This window comes from Mustela lutreola, chromosome 7 (assembly GCF_030435805.1).
Source record: "Mustela lutreola isolate mMusLut2 chromosome 7, mMusLut2.pri, whole genome shotgun sequence".
Classification (NCBI taxonomy): domain Eukaryota; kingdom Metazoa; phylum Chordata; class Mammalia; order Carnivora; family Mustelidae; genus Mustela; species Mustela lutreola.
In genome coordinates, this window is record NC_081296.1 from 59739141 (window position 1) to 59758517 (window position 19377).

The following is a 19377-nucleotide window of genomic DNA, read 5'->3' on the forward strand; positions in this document are numbered from 1 at the left end:
GAGTTAAGATTACAGATCCTGCGTCAAGGCTTTGTGTACAGTGTGATTATTTAATGCAACTTGAGAATGTTTAAAATCTTCATGCCTCAGAGCCCTCCTGTGTAAAAATGGGGATAGTGAGAGTATCTACTCCATAAGATTCAAGGTAAAGCCCTGAGAACAATACCTAGTTTGTAACAATCACCATTTGAGTCACCTCACTTATTCCTCCCCTAGAACACAAATGATGACAGACAATCATAATTTCATTGCCTCATGAAGGAAACTTCAATTGGTGTGTGCATCCCATTCCATTGTCTAGTAATTTTGTTAAATAACAAGCTGCTCAATGTATGGGGGGAAACCCTTCATGGATATTCTATAAATATTTCATTTTTCTGAAATATTTTAATTTCTCTTTCTGGGAGAGGTACAATGATCTTAGTGTCACTTCCTTAAGCAGAGTAAAAGTTAATCAATGACTTCTTTCCCACAAAAGAAATACCATGATTAGTTGTAAGTATCTGGGGGGACTTCAGGCCTACAAAATAGAACTTAATCAAAAATCTCTGGTTAACTCTATAGACAAAAGAATCCTGCTTAATGAATTCTAAACATGTTTTTCATAACTAATGCAATAGTTTAAGATTCAGCTTTAGTAGGACCTGAACAAGAAACATATGGTCATGGTAGAAAGTAAGAAAAGATTTAGAAATGATAAGGAAGTGCTCAGTGCTCACTGAGAAATTTATAAGAAAAAAGCAATACACATAAGTGCTGCAAACTCTTACATTAGAGAGACCTATAGGAAAAAGCTGACAGAGTAGACTATGTTCAGAAATTCAAAATGCAAAACTGATTTGAAAGTGAATGGACACTGACATGCAAACAGGGTCAAGGCTTCCAGTGCCTGGCTCTCTGATAAATTCTGTTCTAACATTGTGCTAAATGCTATCACCCCTCATCTCCTGGGTTATAGCTAGTGCAACCGAAGGGATTAAAGGCAATGATGTTGGGGCACCTGGGTGGCTCAGTGAGTTAACCCTCTGCCTTCAGCTCAGGTCATGATCTCAGAGTCATGGGATCGAGCCCTGCACTGGGCTCTCCGCTCAGCAGGGAGCCTGCTTCCCCCTCTCTCTCTGCCTGCCTCTCCACATACTTGTGCTCTCTCTCTCTCTCTCTCTGTCAAATAAATAAATAAAATCTTTTTTAAAATAGACAATGAGGTTGGTAATCCAATCTAGCTTTAAAATCTATAATTCTCACATAGGATTAAAAATTTCTTACACTGCCACATAGAGAAAACAATCTAGCAACAAAGAGAATAAAAATCAAGGTATAAACTCAAGCAAGCAGATGGAGGATAATATAAATGCATAATTTGTCTATCAATAGAACAATATGTTTAGGAAAAACATCAAACTTTATTATTTACTCAATTACATTATGGCATTCTCCTAACCCTGTAGGTTTCAAAACATATATTATTCACTTTTTAGAACTTTGACATACAGAGTATCAAAGAAAAACATGACTTCTAACTTAATGGTGAAATAGATACCATAATATCATAGATAGTAGATCTCTAGACATATAAGATGTCCTAAGTGTAATGGATTTTTCTGAAATTGCATAATGTCTTTTCTACAACCAGCATGAGGGAAATCCGTGATTTCACATCTTCATAACCATCTGTTCATGAAATCTTCCTGTAACGCACAAGACGACCACACAGTCTCCTCATTGCCACTTTCATCTCTCTGTTCCTGAATGTGTAGATGACTGGATTCAGAAAAGGAGTGATAACTGCATCAAAAATAGCAAGATATTTATCCAGGTTTGATGTGGGAGAAGGCCATGTGTAGAAAAACATCAATGGCCCAAAGAACAAAACCACCACAGTGATATGAGCCGACAGTGTGGAGACAGCCTTGGATGAACCACCAGAGGAATGTTTCCAAACAGTAAACAAAATGAAGACATATGAAAAGACCAGCAGGATAAAAGACCCCACAGAAATGAGCCCACTATTGACAGTAACCATGAACTCCAATTCTTGAGTGTTTGTGCAGGCAAGCCTGAGGAGCCGGGGAAGGTCACAATAAAAACTATCCAATACATTAGGGCCACAAAAAGGCAAATCTACCACAAAAACTAATTGAACCAATGAATGGATGAGGCCAATGACCCAAGAAGTTACTAAAAAGAATAGACACATCTTTGGGCTCATGATGCTCAAGTAGTGCAGAGGCTTACATATGGCCACATATCTGTCAAAGGCCATGGCTATAAGCAGCACCATCTCTGTGCCCCCAACTGCATGGCTAAAGAAGATCTGCATAATACATCCACAAAAAGAGATGGCTTTGTGCTTCTTAAAAATATCACAAATCATTTTAGGGGCTGTGATTGAGCAAAACAACATATCAATGACAGAGAGGTTAGCCAGGAGGAAATACATAGGGGAATGCAGATGAGCATCCAAGGTTACAGTGAACACAATGACAAGGTTTCCCATCATGCTTGCCAAGTAGAATAAAAAGGAGAAAACAAAAAGGAGATGTTGGATCTCCCATGAATTCGTGAGTCCAAGGAACACAAACTCTGATACTATCGACTGGTTCATTCTGTCCATTGCCTCAAACAACAGGATCAGTTTTCATGTTTCCCTAAAGGAAGACAGAAAATGGAAAACAATTGCCTAGGCAAGTATTAGTGTTCACAAAAGGAAGTCTCCAGCCCATGAAAACAGTCATATTAACAACTTCATAGCCAAATAATCTTCATTACATGTACATTGGACTTCTACTTATAGGAGCTAGCTGGCTCCCAATACCAGCATGGATTCAAAACTGCTACAACTAAGTGAATTTCATCTCTGGACCTGTTTCCCTTCTGTTTTCTTCACTATCACATGGCTATTTCATATTTCCTCCTCCCCTGCATTCTACTTCAATAACATACAATGTCAACTTCAAATACTTTTGACTATGATTTCTTATGAATGGATAGGATTTCAGCCACTTATATGAACCACCTAACAATTCATACACGGCACATAGCTTTCAAAGTCTCTGTCCCATTAATCCTCTTGCTTACTTAGACTTTACACATCTTCTTTCTTTCAGCTTTCAAAATTTCTCATTCTATTCTCTACTGTCCCATTTTCAGTGTCCCAGTTCAAATCCTCCCTCCCCTGTGAAATCTTCCAGATATGCTTCAGTCTCTCTACTCTCTCTGCACTGTTAGTGTTGATTTCATTCTGCCTCTCCTGATTATATAAGTTTCCATTTCTCAAATTAATGGATAGTTTCTTGGGTACAGGAATCATCTAAGTTCATATGAGTATACCCTACCTCCATCACAATCACCAGTTGTGACTAACACAACGAGTTATTTAATGAGTGCTTCACACTGACTGAATGAAGGAAGAAATTAAAGGGACTGAAGAATGACTCCTGCAGTTAAGAGAGTTTATCTTAATCCACCAAAGTTCACATTAATCATGTATTTTGTGGTACCAGTCAGGAATTATCATAGGATCCCAAGCCTCATCATGCAATTGTTTAGCTACCCAACATAATTATTTCACAAGAGAACTCTATCACCAAATGAAATATGGAGTCTCAACTATTAATTTAAAATGGCAAATAGAAAGACTTTTATATACTTTTCAAATGGAAAAAAAGTTTTATCTTTTAATTATACGTACTTCCCCAAAAATTCACAATTTCTAACATAACACATGAATTGACCTGAGGCAAATAATCTCCACTAGTAGACGGATAAAGATAGTCATTGAATCCCCAAAGATAAGAACTCTGCCACATTAACAGTCTTTTTTCCTTTTCAAAATGCACTTGGAATGGTTAAAAGAATAAAGGGAAAAGAAAACTGGTGAAAATAGCCAGACAGTATCTGTGTCTGCAATTGAGAGAGGGTCACAATTAGTTAGAGGGATAATGGGCACAAAAAAGAATTAAGGGATATTAGCTGAATTGCAGCAGGGGTAGCTAGGACACAATTACAGTTTTTTAAGAATTAAAAAAAAAAAAAAAACTTGCCAGGAATAAATCATCAGAAGTCCACTGCTCAGTGGCTGTTTCTGATTTAGTACAACTCCGTGACTCCATGTTAAACCAATGAAATAATTTATATAGAAAGAAGTATACAAGGTGACCTCCTCATTATCCCAAAGTCAGTTAGTGGGAGGGTTTACAGAGTATTCAAGAACCCATGGCTCCCACTGAATGTTCTTTGCCTGAAATAGAAATTTGTATTAGTTCTATATGTATTCATTCTCTGTTTCTGCGGTAACAAATTACTTTTTGGCTTACCAAAACACAAATGTGTGATCTCACAGTTCTGAAGATGAGAAGGCCAAAATGGGTCTTCTAAGCTAGAATTGAGATGTCAGGAGACTTGCCTCCCTTCTAGAGGACCAAGGAGAGGATCCAGTATCTTCCTCTTCCAAGTTTGCCTGAATTCTTTGCTTCATGACCCCTTCCTCCCTCTTTAAAGTACATCATTGCAAATTCTGCCAACTATCACCACATATCTTCTCTGACTGTAACCACCCTGCCTCCCACTTGTAAGGTGGGATTCATAGGCCTACAATATCCAGATAATCCAGGATAATTTGGCCATCTCAAAGTTCTTAATCACATTGACAAAGTCCCTTGTGCCATGTAAAGTAATATATTCACAGGCTCGGGGATTAAGACATGGATATTTTGGGGCCAATATTTTGTGACACCACAACTTCTCACAAGTGAACAAATGTTTTAAGGGGAAAAGAAAACCATATCACTAAGCAATGAATCTGACAGAGGAAATTTCAGAGAGCCTGTCACAAAGATGGAAGAGATATTGAAGGAGGAAGAACTGGTAGTGCATTGGGACCTTCTCCCAGAAACTACACCTTAGACACTGACTCCTATTATATCCAGGACCAAGTCTAGCCAACTAATATCCACTAATGGTGAGGAACCAATCTTGGGATTATCCCAAGATAATCAGCCAACCAATATGTTCTTGGACAACTAGGTATACAATTTAGTCCTGAGTGCTTCTTCAAATGATTTTTAAATGACTTTTGTTCATTAAGTCAGTAAATATTTTTGAGTGCCCAGAATGCCAAGCATCAATCTGGGCAATGAGAATACAACATGGACAAGCATTCCTGCCTTTGTGAAGTCCATATTCATGACAGAAAATGCAATTCTGGTCTGTTACATACAAATTTCCTTCCCTAGAAAGGATAAGAACACTTGAAGAAATGCTGTAATTTATCAAATACTGAGGAGTCACAAACACTCTGCTGCTTTCTAGTTCAATTTCCACATTCACAGAGTCTCCTCTTAGTATTCTAACTGACTTTTTTATCTGAATTTTTACATCTATGGTTTCTATCACAGTAATTTTTAATGGCTTTATGATAAATATGCATGGATTTTTATCTCCCCAAATATGGTACAAGACTCTTGGGGCAGAATTGGGTACCATAATTGTTTTTTCTCACTGGAAACCAGCTCAGAAATGCTACTGGATGGATTTCTTGGCTAATTCATTCATTCATTCAACAAATATTTACATAGCAGTTATCAGGACAATTTTAAGTAAAAGTTGTGTAAGCCATTTTATGACTTAAAACCAAACCTCCATATCATGAAATATGAACTAACTAATCAAAAATTTCTCTAAGAATGGGCAGAAAATGGGCAAAAAGCATTCTTTCTTATCACTAAAGGGAATAGTGTGTTATCCAAAACTCTTCCAAGGTCTCCATGAAGTGGGAATAACAGTGAGAATATACTGTGACCTAAAAATATAAGTGGCGTTTCCTCCAAATTGAAATGTGAAGAGCAAAAACAAAAACAAAACAAAAAACAAAAAAAAACAAGCCACCACCTCTGGGTGGCTCAGTCAGTTAAACATCCAACCCTTAATTTCAGCACAGGTCATGGTCTCAGGATCATGAGATGGAGTCGCAGGTCAGACTCCACACTGAGTGTGTGGAGCCTGCTTAAGATTCTCCCTCTCCCTTTCCCTCTGTTCCTTCACCCATCTCACTTGCTCACACTCTCTCTTTCTCTCTAAAAAAATAAAAAAAGAAGTAAGATGATAAAAGAAATACTGAGAAAACTGTTAATAAGTTTGTAAGAAATAAGGTTAACAAAATCAGAAAATGATTTATTGAGCCATGTATTTATTTTTTTATTTTTTTATTTCTGTGTAAAGCTTTCATACAAACAGTCTAGCCAGAAGGCAAAAAGGACAATTTTGGAGTAAAAGAAAAATACATTTTTAAAATCAGAAGGGAAATTGATAAAAAGGTGACAAGAAGGAAGACAGCAGGACATTGGGTTTTTGAAGGCAACAGGAGTCCAAGATGATCAGTTAGGGGAAAAATTGTGATGAACAGTAGAAATGGCAAACTGGAAGCTTATTCAGATAATGCAATCTCAAAAGTCATCTCAGAATTGTTCCGAATAGGATTAGAGTTGCTTTCTTGTTAACTAACATACTGCATCCCCTAGTTTTACTTACATTGCTTAAGGGAAAGGTGCCACATTAAGCTATTATAGACAAATAAGTTACCAGATGGCTCTCCTTCACTGAGATCTTATGTGTGGAAGAAATGATTATTTATACAATGAAGAAATAACTGATTCATTTTAAACCTGACTCATTACCCAAGAAGGATGAGCTTGAGTTGGTTGCTGCAGAAGACAGGGCAAGAAGAGATGAGCTGAGGAGGAGAGAGCCAGACTCCAGGAATGAGAGCAAAATCTGAGAACAGAAGGATAAATGGGCCAAAGACAAAAGGTACCTACTTTACATCCCAAAAAGAACGAAAAAAAAAAACCAAAACAAAAAAAAAAAAAAAAAAAAACCAACAACAAAAAAACCACACAAAATACTACAACTAATAAAAGGGAAACTTACCCAGCTCCTATCTTCAACTATTCAAATTTCTCGAGTGCCTCTCCAGTGCCTCTGAGATACCGTCTCAACAGCTTCTAGAAGGAGACAGTAGGTTCTGGGTGCCCAATCAACTTGAGACCTTGCAGACTTCCATGGAAAACAGCACTGCTCCTTTAAGGCCATTGCCATTAGAAGATATTCCACTCTTGAGTTCTCTAATTCTGGTCTAGCTATTACACTCAAGAATTATGACACAATTACAGCCATTCTTTATTTAGACTATGTAAGTGATCATGGCATGCAGAAAATCCAGATTCTGCAGCATTAAATGGAATCATTGTTTATTTTTAAACTTCTTAAAATTTAAATTCAAGTTAGTTAACATATAGTGTATTATTGGTTTCAGGGGTAGAATTTAGTGATTCATCAGTTGCATTTAACACCCAGTACTCATTCCATCAAGTGCCCGCCTTATAAAATCCTCATTTAAATGTCTTGATTTAGGGCACCTGGGTGGCTCAATTGGTTAAGCTTTGGCTCAGGTCATGATCCTAGAGTCCTGGGATGGAGCCCCATATCCATCAGGATACCTGCTCAGCAGAGAGCTTGTTTTCTTTCTCCTCCTTCTGCCCTTCCCCCTCCCTCATATTCTCCATTTCTGTTCCTCTCTCAAATAAGTAAATTATAATCTTAAACAAATAAATAAATATCTTGATTTATATGGAATCAGAATTTGGGAACCCCTAAGAATAGATTCATGGGAATTTTACATTTTAAAATATTCTGAGGGGGAAAAGAGTGAAAACGGCTCATTATCCCCAATTAATAATATCATTCAGTTGGAAGAGATCTAAAATTATGTTCTGACACAGTTCCTTTCTTTAGTTTCTCCATCCTGGATATGTCAGTTTCTCTACAGTTTACATGGTCTGAAAATTCATTTTCTTCCTTAGCATCCCACTATTTATTAATGTAATAGACCAAAGTTTCATCCTTACAAAAAGAAAATCTCTCATCCTTTCAAGTAAGCTGATGGCCACTTGATTCTTTCTCTGTGAACATAAAGACATTGTCAGCAATTCCTTCAGATAAATATTTTATATGCTTGAACCTGGTAAAAGCAAATAAAGATCACTCATCTGTGCCCTCGAGTTTTAACCACCTCAATTCCTTTAGTCTTCCTTCATAGGATCATCTTCTATCCCTTCATCCTTGGCACTCTGCCTAACCACCCCCATTTCACCACCAAACATCTTACTGCAGTGACCTAGGAAAATTCTAACAAATGTTTAAAGAATGCAAACAAAAGCAGGAGGCTTGATTACAGGTTGTGAAACCTTACATATTTAGTTCCCTACTTTTTCTCCACCCTTCCAACACTTAATTTTAACCTACACTACATTAGTTTAGTTTAGAGTGATTTGTTTCCCTAGATATTTTTCTTCTAAGCAGGTTTTTAATTATTCTTTCTCCATCATGATTCTATGAAATTGGGGTTTTATTTTTTTTATTTCATTTATCACTTATACCTACTTAAGGTTAATTCAGTTCTTTATGTTGACAACCATTTGTATTTATTCTCCTACTCTACTTGTTGTCATCTCCCCAGCACCACCTGTTTCTTTCTGACTCTAAGCCAAAACATAATTGAAATAGACAAACAACAAACCATTACCGGGGTTTTTTTTATCACTGAAGCTTATCTAGTTCAATACCTTCATCCTCTTGTCAATGTCATTCCATCCGTCCCTTGGAGCTATTCCCAGACTATTATCTCACATGCACAGAGGTATATAAAATATTTCTAAAAATGGAAAATATAGCTAATTACTTGAACCAAGGGATAGTGACCAACTAATCAAGACAAAATTGTCTCCTAAAAATATATTCATTGTGATCATAGCAACAAAGGAAAGTGTTCTAAATGAGTCATAGCAGGGAAGAATGACACTTCTCTTTAAGCAGTGTCAATTATGGGATGCCTGGGTGGTTAAGCAGCTGCCTTTGGCCCAGGTCATGATCCCAGCATCCTGGGATCGAGTCCCACATCAGGCTCCTTGCTCAGCAGAGAGACTTCTTCTCCCTCTGCCTCTGCCTACCACTCTGTCTGCCTGTGCTCTCGCTCTCTCTCCCTCTTTCTCTCTCTCTCTGACAAATAAATAAATAAGAAGTATCGATTATGGGGAACCTGGGGGGCTCAGTGGGTTAAAGCCTCTGCCTTCAGCTCAGGTCATGATCCCATGGTTCTGGGATCCAGCCCCACATCGGGCTCTCTACTCGGCAGGGAGCCTGCTTCCCCCTCTTTCTCTCTGCCTGCCTCTCTGCCTACTTGTGATCTCTCTCTGTGAAATAAATAAAATCTTTAAAAAAAAAAAAAAAGTGTCGATTATTTCTCTCTTTCAATTTTTTCAAATAATCTCTTGATTATTATCTCTGCCACTTTAAATCCTATGATGAATAATAAAAGCAACCTTAGATAATTTAATCATATTCACTTTCTGAGAAATTAATACAAATTACTTGGAACAGCCTGATAAATATCAAATTTCTCTGTATATAAGTAGGAAAGTAGGAAGTAGGAAACTGAAAGAGAAAAACTAAAAATTTCTAAGTAAAAAATAGCTGCAGAAGTAACATGTTGTGAGTCACTTCTCTTTCATTAAGGTCACCTAATAAATGAATTGAGCACGTTTAACATCATAGGGGTGGCATGTATGTATTATATACCCCTGGTACGATTAAATTAAAAAGTCACTTCATCTTTATAGTATTCTTTACAAAAAAACAAAAATCCCAGTCTAATTCTGAGGGACATTTTCAGACAAAGCCAAATTAAGGGACATTTATAAAATGCCTGACCAATACACCCAAAAGCTGTCATAGCCATTGTAAATAAGGTCAGACTGAAACACCCTCAAACCAGACTATGTAAAGGAATCATAACAAAATGCTGTGTGCTTTCCTACATTGAACTCTGGAAAAGAAAAGGACATTAAAGGAAACACTGGTGAAATCTGAATACAGTCTAGAACTGAGTTAACAGGAATGTACCAGTGTTGATCTCTCAGTATATGGACCACAGAAATGTAAGATGTAAGATGATAACATTAGAAGAAACAGTTGAAACTGAAGCTGGCAAGTGCTATATAGGGACTCCATGGAACACCTTTGCAACTTCTTGGTAGCCCTGAAACTGTCCAAAATGAAAGCTCTATTTAAACAAAACAAGAAATCAGAAAAGAAATGTAAACATAGGGCCAAATAGATTTATTAAGTGAAAATCATTCACGAACATGTGTTGAAGCTATGCTATTTGACATATATCCAAAAGACAAGGTGAATAATGTAGCGGTACCCATCAGTGACAGCTTAACAGCTCAATAGAGACATGAAACTTAGCCACCGAGGAAACAAGATCTAAAGTGACGGAAGGCAGCAAAGGACCAGGAGCCTGGCAACCTGGACTCTAGCTTTAAATCTTCCATATAGTCTCTTTAGGAAGTTGAACTAATTAACTAATTTTCCAGTACCTGAAACTTTTTAAAATAGGGAAACTTTATGAGATGATTTACCTTAAATGTAAAAACCCATGAGAACCTCCCTAATTGAATTTTAATAATTTTCTAAGTAACTGTGTTTGCTCTATGAACTATTATCTTTCAGATCTAAGCTATCCTTCATACTCTGCCAGGATGCAGAAGCTAAGGCTCTACAAACCCATTTCTTTTTGGCCAACTCTGTCATTTAGGGTCACTAAAGGGAGACTACAAGGTGGAAGAGGAAGGAGGGACTTCCTTGCTCCTTCCTGTTTGCTGCCTGTGGGCTTCCTTTCTGCTCACCATGCCTGTGAGCATCACCCAACCACACTGTTCAACTCAACAACCTTGGTTTCTTTCCCAGGCAACAGCTGTGTCCCAACCTTAGAAGAGCTCATCTTCTCAGAAACACCTGTGTTACCAGCAGTATCCTTGCCTCAGGGGTGGTGTCCCCGCCCTTCTCTAAACTCAGAAACCCTAGCACCAACCAAGCAGCAGCTCTTTCTCGGATATGTGAGTTTCAACTCCACGGATCCTTCTTCCAAGATTTTAATAGCTTTTTATTTTTAAATTTTAGTAATTCTAACTTCTTCCCTTCGTTTTCCATCCCAAGGACTGAGAGCTGCTTCCTACAAATGCTATGTCTGTGATACCTCACCATTCATCCACTTTCAAAAACTAGTTAAAAGATTTACTTAACTAACCATTCTTTACACTAAATTTTTCCTTTCAAATTAACTGGTATGGTTAATTTGTCTCCTTACTGGACCCCAGAGAAGCCAAATTAGCAATGGAACAATGAGGGAAGCTAACAGATAATGAGCTACAAACATAGAAAACAAATCAGCTATATAGTAAGACAAATCAGATGAAGGAAAAATTAATATTTATCTTTAAAGTAAGAGAGTCTACTGACATGGGGAAAATAGAAAATGAACATGAGCCACATATTGCCTTTCAAAGGGGATTGTTTCATGTTTATACTAATTCTGTTTGGCACCACATCAAGGTAAGACCACTGGTGAGATAAGAAAACCATGACCATGGTGCCTGGGTGGCTCAGTCAGTTAAGTGTGTGACTTCAGCTCAGGTCATGATCTTGGGGTTCTGAATCCAGCCCTGCTTCTGGCTCCTGCCTCAGTATGGAGTCTGCTTCTGCCTCTCCTTCTGTCCCTCCCCCTGCTTGTGTTCTCTCTCTCTCGCTCACTCGCTCGCTCTCATAAACAAATGCAAGAAAACCATGACCTGTAAATCTCTTACAAAAGCAGAGTCCAGAGAACGACATCACCATGCAATCTTCCACATGTTTAAAAGACTTTACTCTAATTCACAAACTGAGAACATAGTCTCCTCATTGCCACCTTCATCTCCTTATTCCTAAAAGTGTAGATGACCGGATTCAGAAAGGGAGTAAGAACTGCATCAAAGATGGCAAGGAACTTATCCAGATGTGATGTGGGAAATGGCCACACATAGAAGAAAATTAATGGCCCAAAGAACAAAACAACAACAGTGACATGAGCTGCCAGAGTGGAGAGGGCCTTGGACATACTCCCCAAAGATTTTTTCTGAACAGTCACCAAAATAAAGGTGTAAGAGATTATTAGAATTAAAAAGGAGGCCACAGAAATAAAACCACTATTGGCAGTAACCATGAATCCCAATGTGTTTGTCTCTGTGCAAGCAAGTTTGATAAACCGAGGAAGGTCACAAAAAAAGCTGTCTAATTCATTAGGCCCACAGAAAGGCAAGTCCACAACAAAAGCCAGTTGAGTCACTGAATGAATAAGGCCAATGATCCAGGATGCCACCAGAAATAAAATGCACCTCCGTGGGGTCATGATGGTCAGGTAGTGGAGAGGCTTACATATGGCAACATATCTGTCAAAGGCCATGGCGATGAGCAGCACCATCTCACTGCCCCCAACTGCATGGATGAAGAAGATCTGAACTACACAGCCCCTAAAAGAGATGGTTTTGCACTCTCTTAAAAGATCATAAATCATCTTGGGAGCTGTGGAAGAGCAAAATATCAAGTCAATGATGGAAAGGTTGGCCAGCAGGAAGTACATGGGGGACTGTAAACGAGGGTCAGAGGTCACAGTTAGCACAATGAGGAGGTTTCCCATCAGGCTGGCCACATAGAACACACAGGAAAAGAAGAAGAGAAGGAGCTGGATCTCCGGTGAGGTGGAGAGTCCCAGGAACACAAACTCCAACACTACTGAGTGGTTGCCTTCATCCATGGTCTCTGTCAGCAGTGACACCTCTCATGCCACCTGAAAGAGGAGAGTAAAGAGAAACTGTTGTAGGAAAAAGGCACGGAACTTAATCTTGGGCGATTCAGTCATTGTCAGAAAAGTAGACCAAGGCTCATGTGTGCTCTTGGAGACCATTGTCACAAAGCAATTCAGATATCTTTTTCATGTGTTTCATAACCACAATGCAAAGCAAAGAATAAGGATCCTTTGCTTACTTAGATTGGTAGTTCTGTTGTATTTTTTCTGGCATTGTTTCATAATCATATCTCATAGATGACTGAATTAACAGGCTTTCAGAAATTACCTAACTACATGAAACAATGCAGTGATGGTACATTTCATAATTTGGACATATCGCACTGTAATGTTACCACATCCATGACCACATTGGCAAGTCTATGAAAATCTTTATAAGTTTTCTTTGAAGACATGATCTGTAAATTTCTCATATCTGTAAATTAGCAAGACAAGATGAGTTGTTTAGGGAAAAGAAGGAAAGAGTAGAGAATGCCAGAGCATGGCACTCACCATCCCATAGGAGAATAAGTTCTAGTGAGAGGGACACTGTTATGGGTTCTGTGGAGGGAATTCTGCATAGGGGCCAAGAGAAGAAGGAATGTGAGACCAGAATGACAAGGATAAGTCATAAATGCCAGTGGAAGTCAAAAACTAAAAGTGAAAATATCAGTCTTTGCACATGGCTCTCTTGACATATATAAAAAAACTTAACCTCATTCTGAATTAAATAAATGTTTGCTAAAACAGCAAGACACTAGTTTTTCTTATGACATTGGCAGGGATTTGAACACTTGACAATATTCAGAGTTTGAGAGGAAATGAGGAAACAGATAGTCTCATAACTGGTGGTGGTAGAATAAACTGATAAAACATTTACCAAATGGCAATACCTTCCAAAATTGTCAATGCTCAAATACTTTGACTCAGTGATTCTACTTCTCAGAAAAGATATTTGGATATATGTGTGTTGCACAGTAACGAAGTGAACAAAGAAGAGATACAGACTGGTGGTTGCCAGAGGGTAGGGGGGTTGAAAGGATGGATGAAATAGGTGGTGGCAGTTAAGAAATAAAATTATAAAATCAGTAAGTCGTGAGGATGTAATGCACAGCATGGTGGCTAAAAGTCCGTAGGAATGTATTGGCTATTTGTAAATTGTTAAGAGAGTAAATCTTGAAAGTTCTTATTGTGGCAATCATTTTTCTCTGTATACAAATATTGAGTCATTATCTTCTACACCTGGAATTGATATAATATATCAATTACACCTCAATTTTAAAAAGATACAAAGAGTTAAGGGGCCCACTCTTGGTTTTGGCTCAGGTCCTGACCACAGGGTCTTGAGATTAAGCTCCAGGTGGGCCACAGGCTCAGCACAGAGTCAGTTTAAGACACTCTCTCACTCTCCCTCTGCCCCCCACCCTGCCATGTGCACCATCACTCTCTCTAAAATAAAAGAAAAAAATCCTTTTTCAAAAGATACAAAGATGTTTACTGAAGCATTGCTGCTTATAAAAGCAAAAGCCTGAGAATAACTTCAATGTGTAGAAATAAGGAACTAATTAAATAATTTCTATTAGATCCCATCTATGGAATACTGTGTAGCCATTTATTTTGCTAAAGTTGACCTAAATGTACATAAACAGGATAGACAGGAGGAAAGTGGGCAGTTTCTTACATTCATGTTATCTGGTTTTCTAATATTTATACCAAAAAATAATTATATACATAAAATTACATAAATTACAAAACAGATTAACAATGCCTCAGTTTATATGCAAAAAGAAAAGGTAATAATAATTACCTCTAAGAAGTACAAAATTATGCAGGAAAAGGGATCTTTTGCTTTTCACTTATAAGCTCTTACCTACTTACATTCTTGCAGTAAACATGTCAATTTCACCTTTACAAAAAAGTCATATACATATGATATATTATATATATATATATTATATATATATATATTATATATATATATATTATATATATATATTATACAATTGTATCTTCTGGATTTGGATCTTCCAAAGATTACTTCATGATGTATCTTCCAGCAAAGATCAAAGCTACACCTAAGATATTTGTTAACTTTGTTACTATACTCCTTCCTAGCCCTCCCACTCTTAGCTGAACAGCCTCCTCTTCCCCGGGCAGACACTCAAATGGTATTTACCCCTCCCTCACAGACACTCAAATATTCCAGCCCATGGCTTCCCCCTGCGTTTTTCCCTCAGTCTGCAGTGCCCAGGCCTTCATTACATCTCTCCAGTTCACCCCGTTCTTCAACTGCCCACTCTGCAAAAACCCTTCCTCTATGAAGTCCTCTTTGATCCTCTTACTTTACATACATGGGGAAAAGACAAATTTTTCTTACAGTCTCGTGACAAAACCAGACACATTAACAATTATAGCATTCTGTTAATGCTCTAACAAAGACCACTATCTAATTCTCCAATGCTATACATAAAGGTTTCTAAATCTATGTTTAAAAAATACCCTTTTTAGACTTTTTCTTGATGCTGGTGTTAATGATATTCACATTGATAAAAAGCAATTCAGCTCAGAAAAAGATTCCTTTTACAGGGATCATCACCAGGTATCTCCTCCCTGATGCAATTCATCCAAGAAAATGATTGATCCTAAATTACCCTCCCGGAAGCTGACAGCTATTCCATCAACGCTTCCAAATTTCACTCCATCCCAAACCCTTGTTAGTTTTACACAAGACCTTATTTTATCTTCCCCACTTGGGGAAGATAAAATATAATATCATATTACATATGATATATATTATATATGTTATATATGAAATGTACACACACACACACACACACACACACACACACACGATAATTCCTAATATAGGCAAAAAGCTGGAAAACAGGATGGTACACTCATTGGTGGCCCAGCTTCCTAGCCAGTGTTTCACTTTCTGCCTAACTGAAAACTTGAGGTCTCTAGGGGCCATACCTCCTATCAATCTCTACTTTTAAATAAAGACAGAATAGTAGTTTAAATCTGATTTTTTCCATGCGAGCAAGTGAAACTAGCCCCTTAACTCCTTCTGCAAAAGGAAAACACAGTATCAGTGGTGATCAGCAACTAAATTACAGGGCACCTTTGTAGTGTCCCAAATGTCACAACTGTTCAACACACAGCATTGACCACTGCCCACACCCCCACCACAAGCCTACAACGTAAGAAATTAGAGATTCCTCAGAGATCATCTAGGGACCAGTTGACTCTCTTCTCTCCTCAGGTCTACTCATTCTTGTGCTGGCCAGGCACAGACAGCAAAAAAATTAGAAGTGATGTCGGCTCACCTCCAACTCAAGCAAGGATGATGATTCTGGAGTATTTTGAAAGTAGATCAATGTTGAGATCACTCAAAGACTGGTAGTCCTCTCCTTCTGAACCTGAGTCTCAAATTAATCACCAGGTTAAGTTTAAATCAGAGTTACTGGAAAAGAATAAAATTCACGGAGAAACCTCTCAATCTCATCATCCTATGGGTTTCTCCACTAGTTTGCTCCTCCGGAGATGTGTAAAGAGTGCTCATGACAGGGGCGCCCGGGTGGCTCAGTGGGATGGGCCGCTGCCTTCGGCTCAGGTCATGATCTTGGGGTCCTGGGATCGAGCCCCACATCGGGCTCTCTGCTCAGTGGGGAGCCTGCTTCCCTCTCTCTCTCTGCCTGCCTCTCTGCCTACTTGTGATCTCTGTCGGTCAAATAAATAAATAAATAAAAGAGTGCTCAGGACAGGATAGCACAAAATGTACAGAAATGCGCACTGGGCTGCAAGCTGTCCGAGTGATTGTTTCTACTGCTATCAATGCAGCAAGCCCTGTAGAAGACTGTCCTTGCAGGGACCAGAATGAAACTGCTAGTGATTGTAAAATCTGTTTATTTTAGAGTAGGAAACCCCAGGTGTAGGGAGGATAAACAGCATTACTCAAGCGAAGGAACAAGCCAGTAGTCGACCCAGAATCCATATGGTTGACTCTTGGTTTCTAGACAATCCAGGGGATCTCCACTACACCACACCTCTTTTTCTGGAATGGTCCAACCTGGACCTCCAGTGTGTGGCCCAGGAAATCATAATAGAGCAAAGCTACTTTCTTCAGCATTGTCCAACATTCTTCTGGCTTTATTCCCATTGGACTCAAATATTCTGCTCCTACTATATTCTGGAGTCCAACACTCAAGACACTTCTGCAAATGTCACTAGAATAACTCTTCCAATACAGATCATGAAGTGGCAGTTTGACTCCACTCATCTTGCTGTCTTCTCTATTTTGGTTGTGAGTTTATCTGCTATAATCTCCCTGTTGAGTTACAGAATTGATTCGTTTCTTCTAGTTGTTTAGATCTCCCTTCTCACTGTTCTGTGTATTTCCACTTGAAGTTCTCGTTTGCATCAAAGACTGCATCCACCTCTCTAACTCACCTGGACCCATGTCAAAATGACCATGGACTCAGATGACCCCAGAATGCAGAGCTCTTGCCTTTGGAACGTTATTATCAGCTGGCATAAAAAGCCCTGTGTAATGCCTCCAAGCAGAAAACACAGCTAATTAGCAACACTGGAACGTTACTTGAGCATTACTGTAGAGACCTGGGATTGCCACTGTAGTACGTTTAGCCAAGGGAGTTGTGTCCTAGAACCACAGAAATTTGGCCACAGCAACCAAAGGGAAAAGTTTGTAATAGGTCACTTGAGAGGAGAAGGAAAGGAGCCTAAATGAAAAATATACACCTTCAAACAAGTGAAAATAATCTTAATCATCTCCATAGGCAGGAAGAGAGAGAGAAAGAGGAGGTAATGCAGGGCTCCAATGTGGCACTGACCATCACCTATGTCCCATTAGAAAAAATAACTAACATAGAGGTAATAAGATATGCAGATGTTCCATAAAAAGTTAGCTAGTCCTTTATTATGTGTGTGATATGGAGAGATGAAGAGGGTGTTCTCACAGCAACACAAGGGGATGAACCCAAATGATAATGGAGTTGGGGTGAGGCAAATCACTAGCGGTTTAATCTCTCATAGGTCAGCTTCTTAAAAAGAAACATCAACAAAACAGAAAATCTCCTCCAGTTATATTGTCTGTCTTTACATCAAAAGTATGCAGAGGGTCAGTGATGTGGCCGCTGATAAACTATAATTACATAGAGCACTCTGTCACTTACCTATTTCTGTACGACAAAGTAGCTTAAGGCAAGGACATTCACCTGCTCCTGACTCTGCTGTTACCACTGAGCTCAGCTGGTCAGGTCTCACGCTGATCTCACCTGGCTTCTCTCATAAGGTATCAGTTATCTGGCAGCTTGGGACTGGGGGTTTAAGGGTGGCCTCATTCACATGTCAAGGCGCTGGGCCTCTCTCTCCAAGGGGTCTTTTATTATTCAGTAGTCTTGCACAATTTCCTTCCAGGGTGGTAGGAACATTGCAAGACAACAAAGGTAAAAGGTGCAAAGCAAACTATGCCTCAGTTCCGGAATTCATGCAATATCGTCTTTGCCACATCCCACTGGTCAAAGCAAGGCAGGAGACCAGGCCAGATTTCAGTTTGGGAAATAGACTCTACTGCTTGACAAGAGAAGGTGTAAAATATTGTAACCATGTTCTTCAATTAACTAGAGGCTCCCTATCTACTCATTGTGAGTTGTGTTGATTGGCTAAGTCTCAGTTAATCTTAATAGAAGGAACTGGTATGTGTCCTATAGAGTTTCATGGTGCTTTTGCTTCAAATAATACTAACTCAAAGTAATTAACTCAGCAGCTCTCTCCCATTCCTGTATTTGTTTTCAATTTAACTGGTTTAGAATAATTAATTACAATGTCTTAATGAGTTTATATCCTGATACTATATATGAGACTAGGTTAAGCCACATGACTTTCTAGAGTTTCCTGTGTACAGAACAGACCAGCCTCCTAATGGTCGAAGAATATTCAAGAACACTGAGGCAGAGACACAGCCATTTTACTTGATTGGAAAGGAGCCTAGAGTGTCTGTGGGATAGAAATTTCTCGCCATCAACATGTAAGAACTGGATGATGAGTTTGAGTTGTCCTAAAGAGGGCAATTGAATGCATCTGAGAGAAAGTCATTATGAAAGCAAAAAATATCTGGTAAAGTAGGCAAAACTAAGCAAGCAAGTCCTGTTGTTAGAGCAGGCAGTAATCCCAGGCACAGAGCTAGCGTATACATGACCAGCCTCTCCACCATGTCCCTGTGCTCTCTGGGTATGATAGGGCTGTGAAACAAAGAAAAGACCTGTGATACTAGAGCCCAGATCTCTTCTGTGGGAATTCCTTCACAGAAGAGGCTCTGAGGAACAGCATAAAGTAAGGCAAGACCAACAGTCCAGGGCAGTCCTCCAGAGGTTCAGACAACAGCTTGTGGGCAACTGGCCATCAGCCTTTTGGGAGGGGTGGGCAATGACCTAAGCAAAGGACTGTATGCCACATTGGCCTCTGTCCCTGAAGCAGAGAATGGTTACGGCCTGGCCAACAGAATGCAGTCTGTGCTTGTAGGAGAATCTTCCCACCAAGTACTCTTGAGAAAACAGTTAGCAGGGAGAACCCAGGAAGAGATTTAATTTCGGCTTCAGAAGCAGGTCAAAGAAATGAGACTTGGAATGTTGTGGTAAATA

At 38.9% G+C, this 19377-nt stretch overlaps 2 protein-coding genes across 3 annotated transcripts; both read right to left on the reverse strand.

The window, feature by feature from the left end:
• Window positions 1-1675: 1675 nt before the first annotated feature.
• LOC131835297 (olfactory receptor 4F15) lies at window positions 1676-2614 on the reverse strand. The gene has a single exon (XM_059179651.1). It carries the CDS (start codon window positions 2612-2614, stop codon window positions 1676-1678), a length of 939 nt encoding a protein of 312 aa, XP_059035634.1.
• A 9150-nt stretch (window positions 2615-11764) lies between these two features.
• On the reverse strand, window positions 11765-12869 carry LOC131835298 (olfactory receptor 4F6). Of its 2 annotated transcripts, XM_059179652.1 has the most exons (2): window positions 12836-12869; window positions 11765-12693 (listed from the first exon to the last, which is right to left on the reverse strand). In XM_059179652.1, exons 1-2 carry the CDS (start codon window positions 12867-12869, stop codon window positions 11765-11767), a joined length of 963 nt encoding a protein of 320 aa, XP_059035635.1. The 2 variants fall into 2 exon arrangements, with proteins under 2 accessions (XP_059035635.1, XP_059035636.1); XM_059179653.1 differs by lacking the exon at window positions 12836-12869 and having other exon boundaries at window positions 11765-12718.
• Window positions 12870-19377: the final 6508 nt, after the last annotated feature.

What these genes read in the sequence shown, in the direction of transcription:
- LOC131835297 (XM_059179651.1), bottom strand. Translation starts at nt 2,614, where the DNA reads ATGGACAGAATGAACCAGTCGATAGTATCAGAGTTTGTGTTCCTTGGA.
- LOC131835298 (XM_059179652.1), bottom strand. Translation starts at nt 12,869, where the DNA reads ATGAAAAAGATATCTGAATTGCTTTGTGACAATG. An exon ending in TGAATTGCTTTGTGACAATG is followed by an intron (nt 12,694 to 12,835) that starts GTCTCCAAGAGC and finishes CACTGCTGACAG; the next exon opens with AGACCATGGATGAAGGCAAC.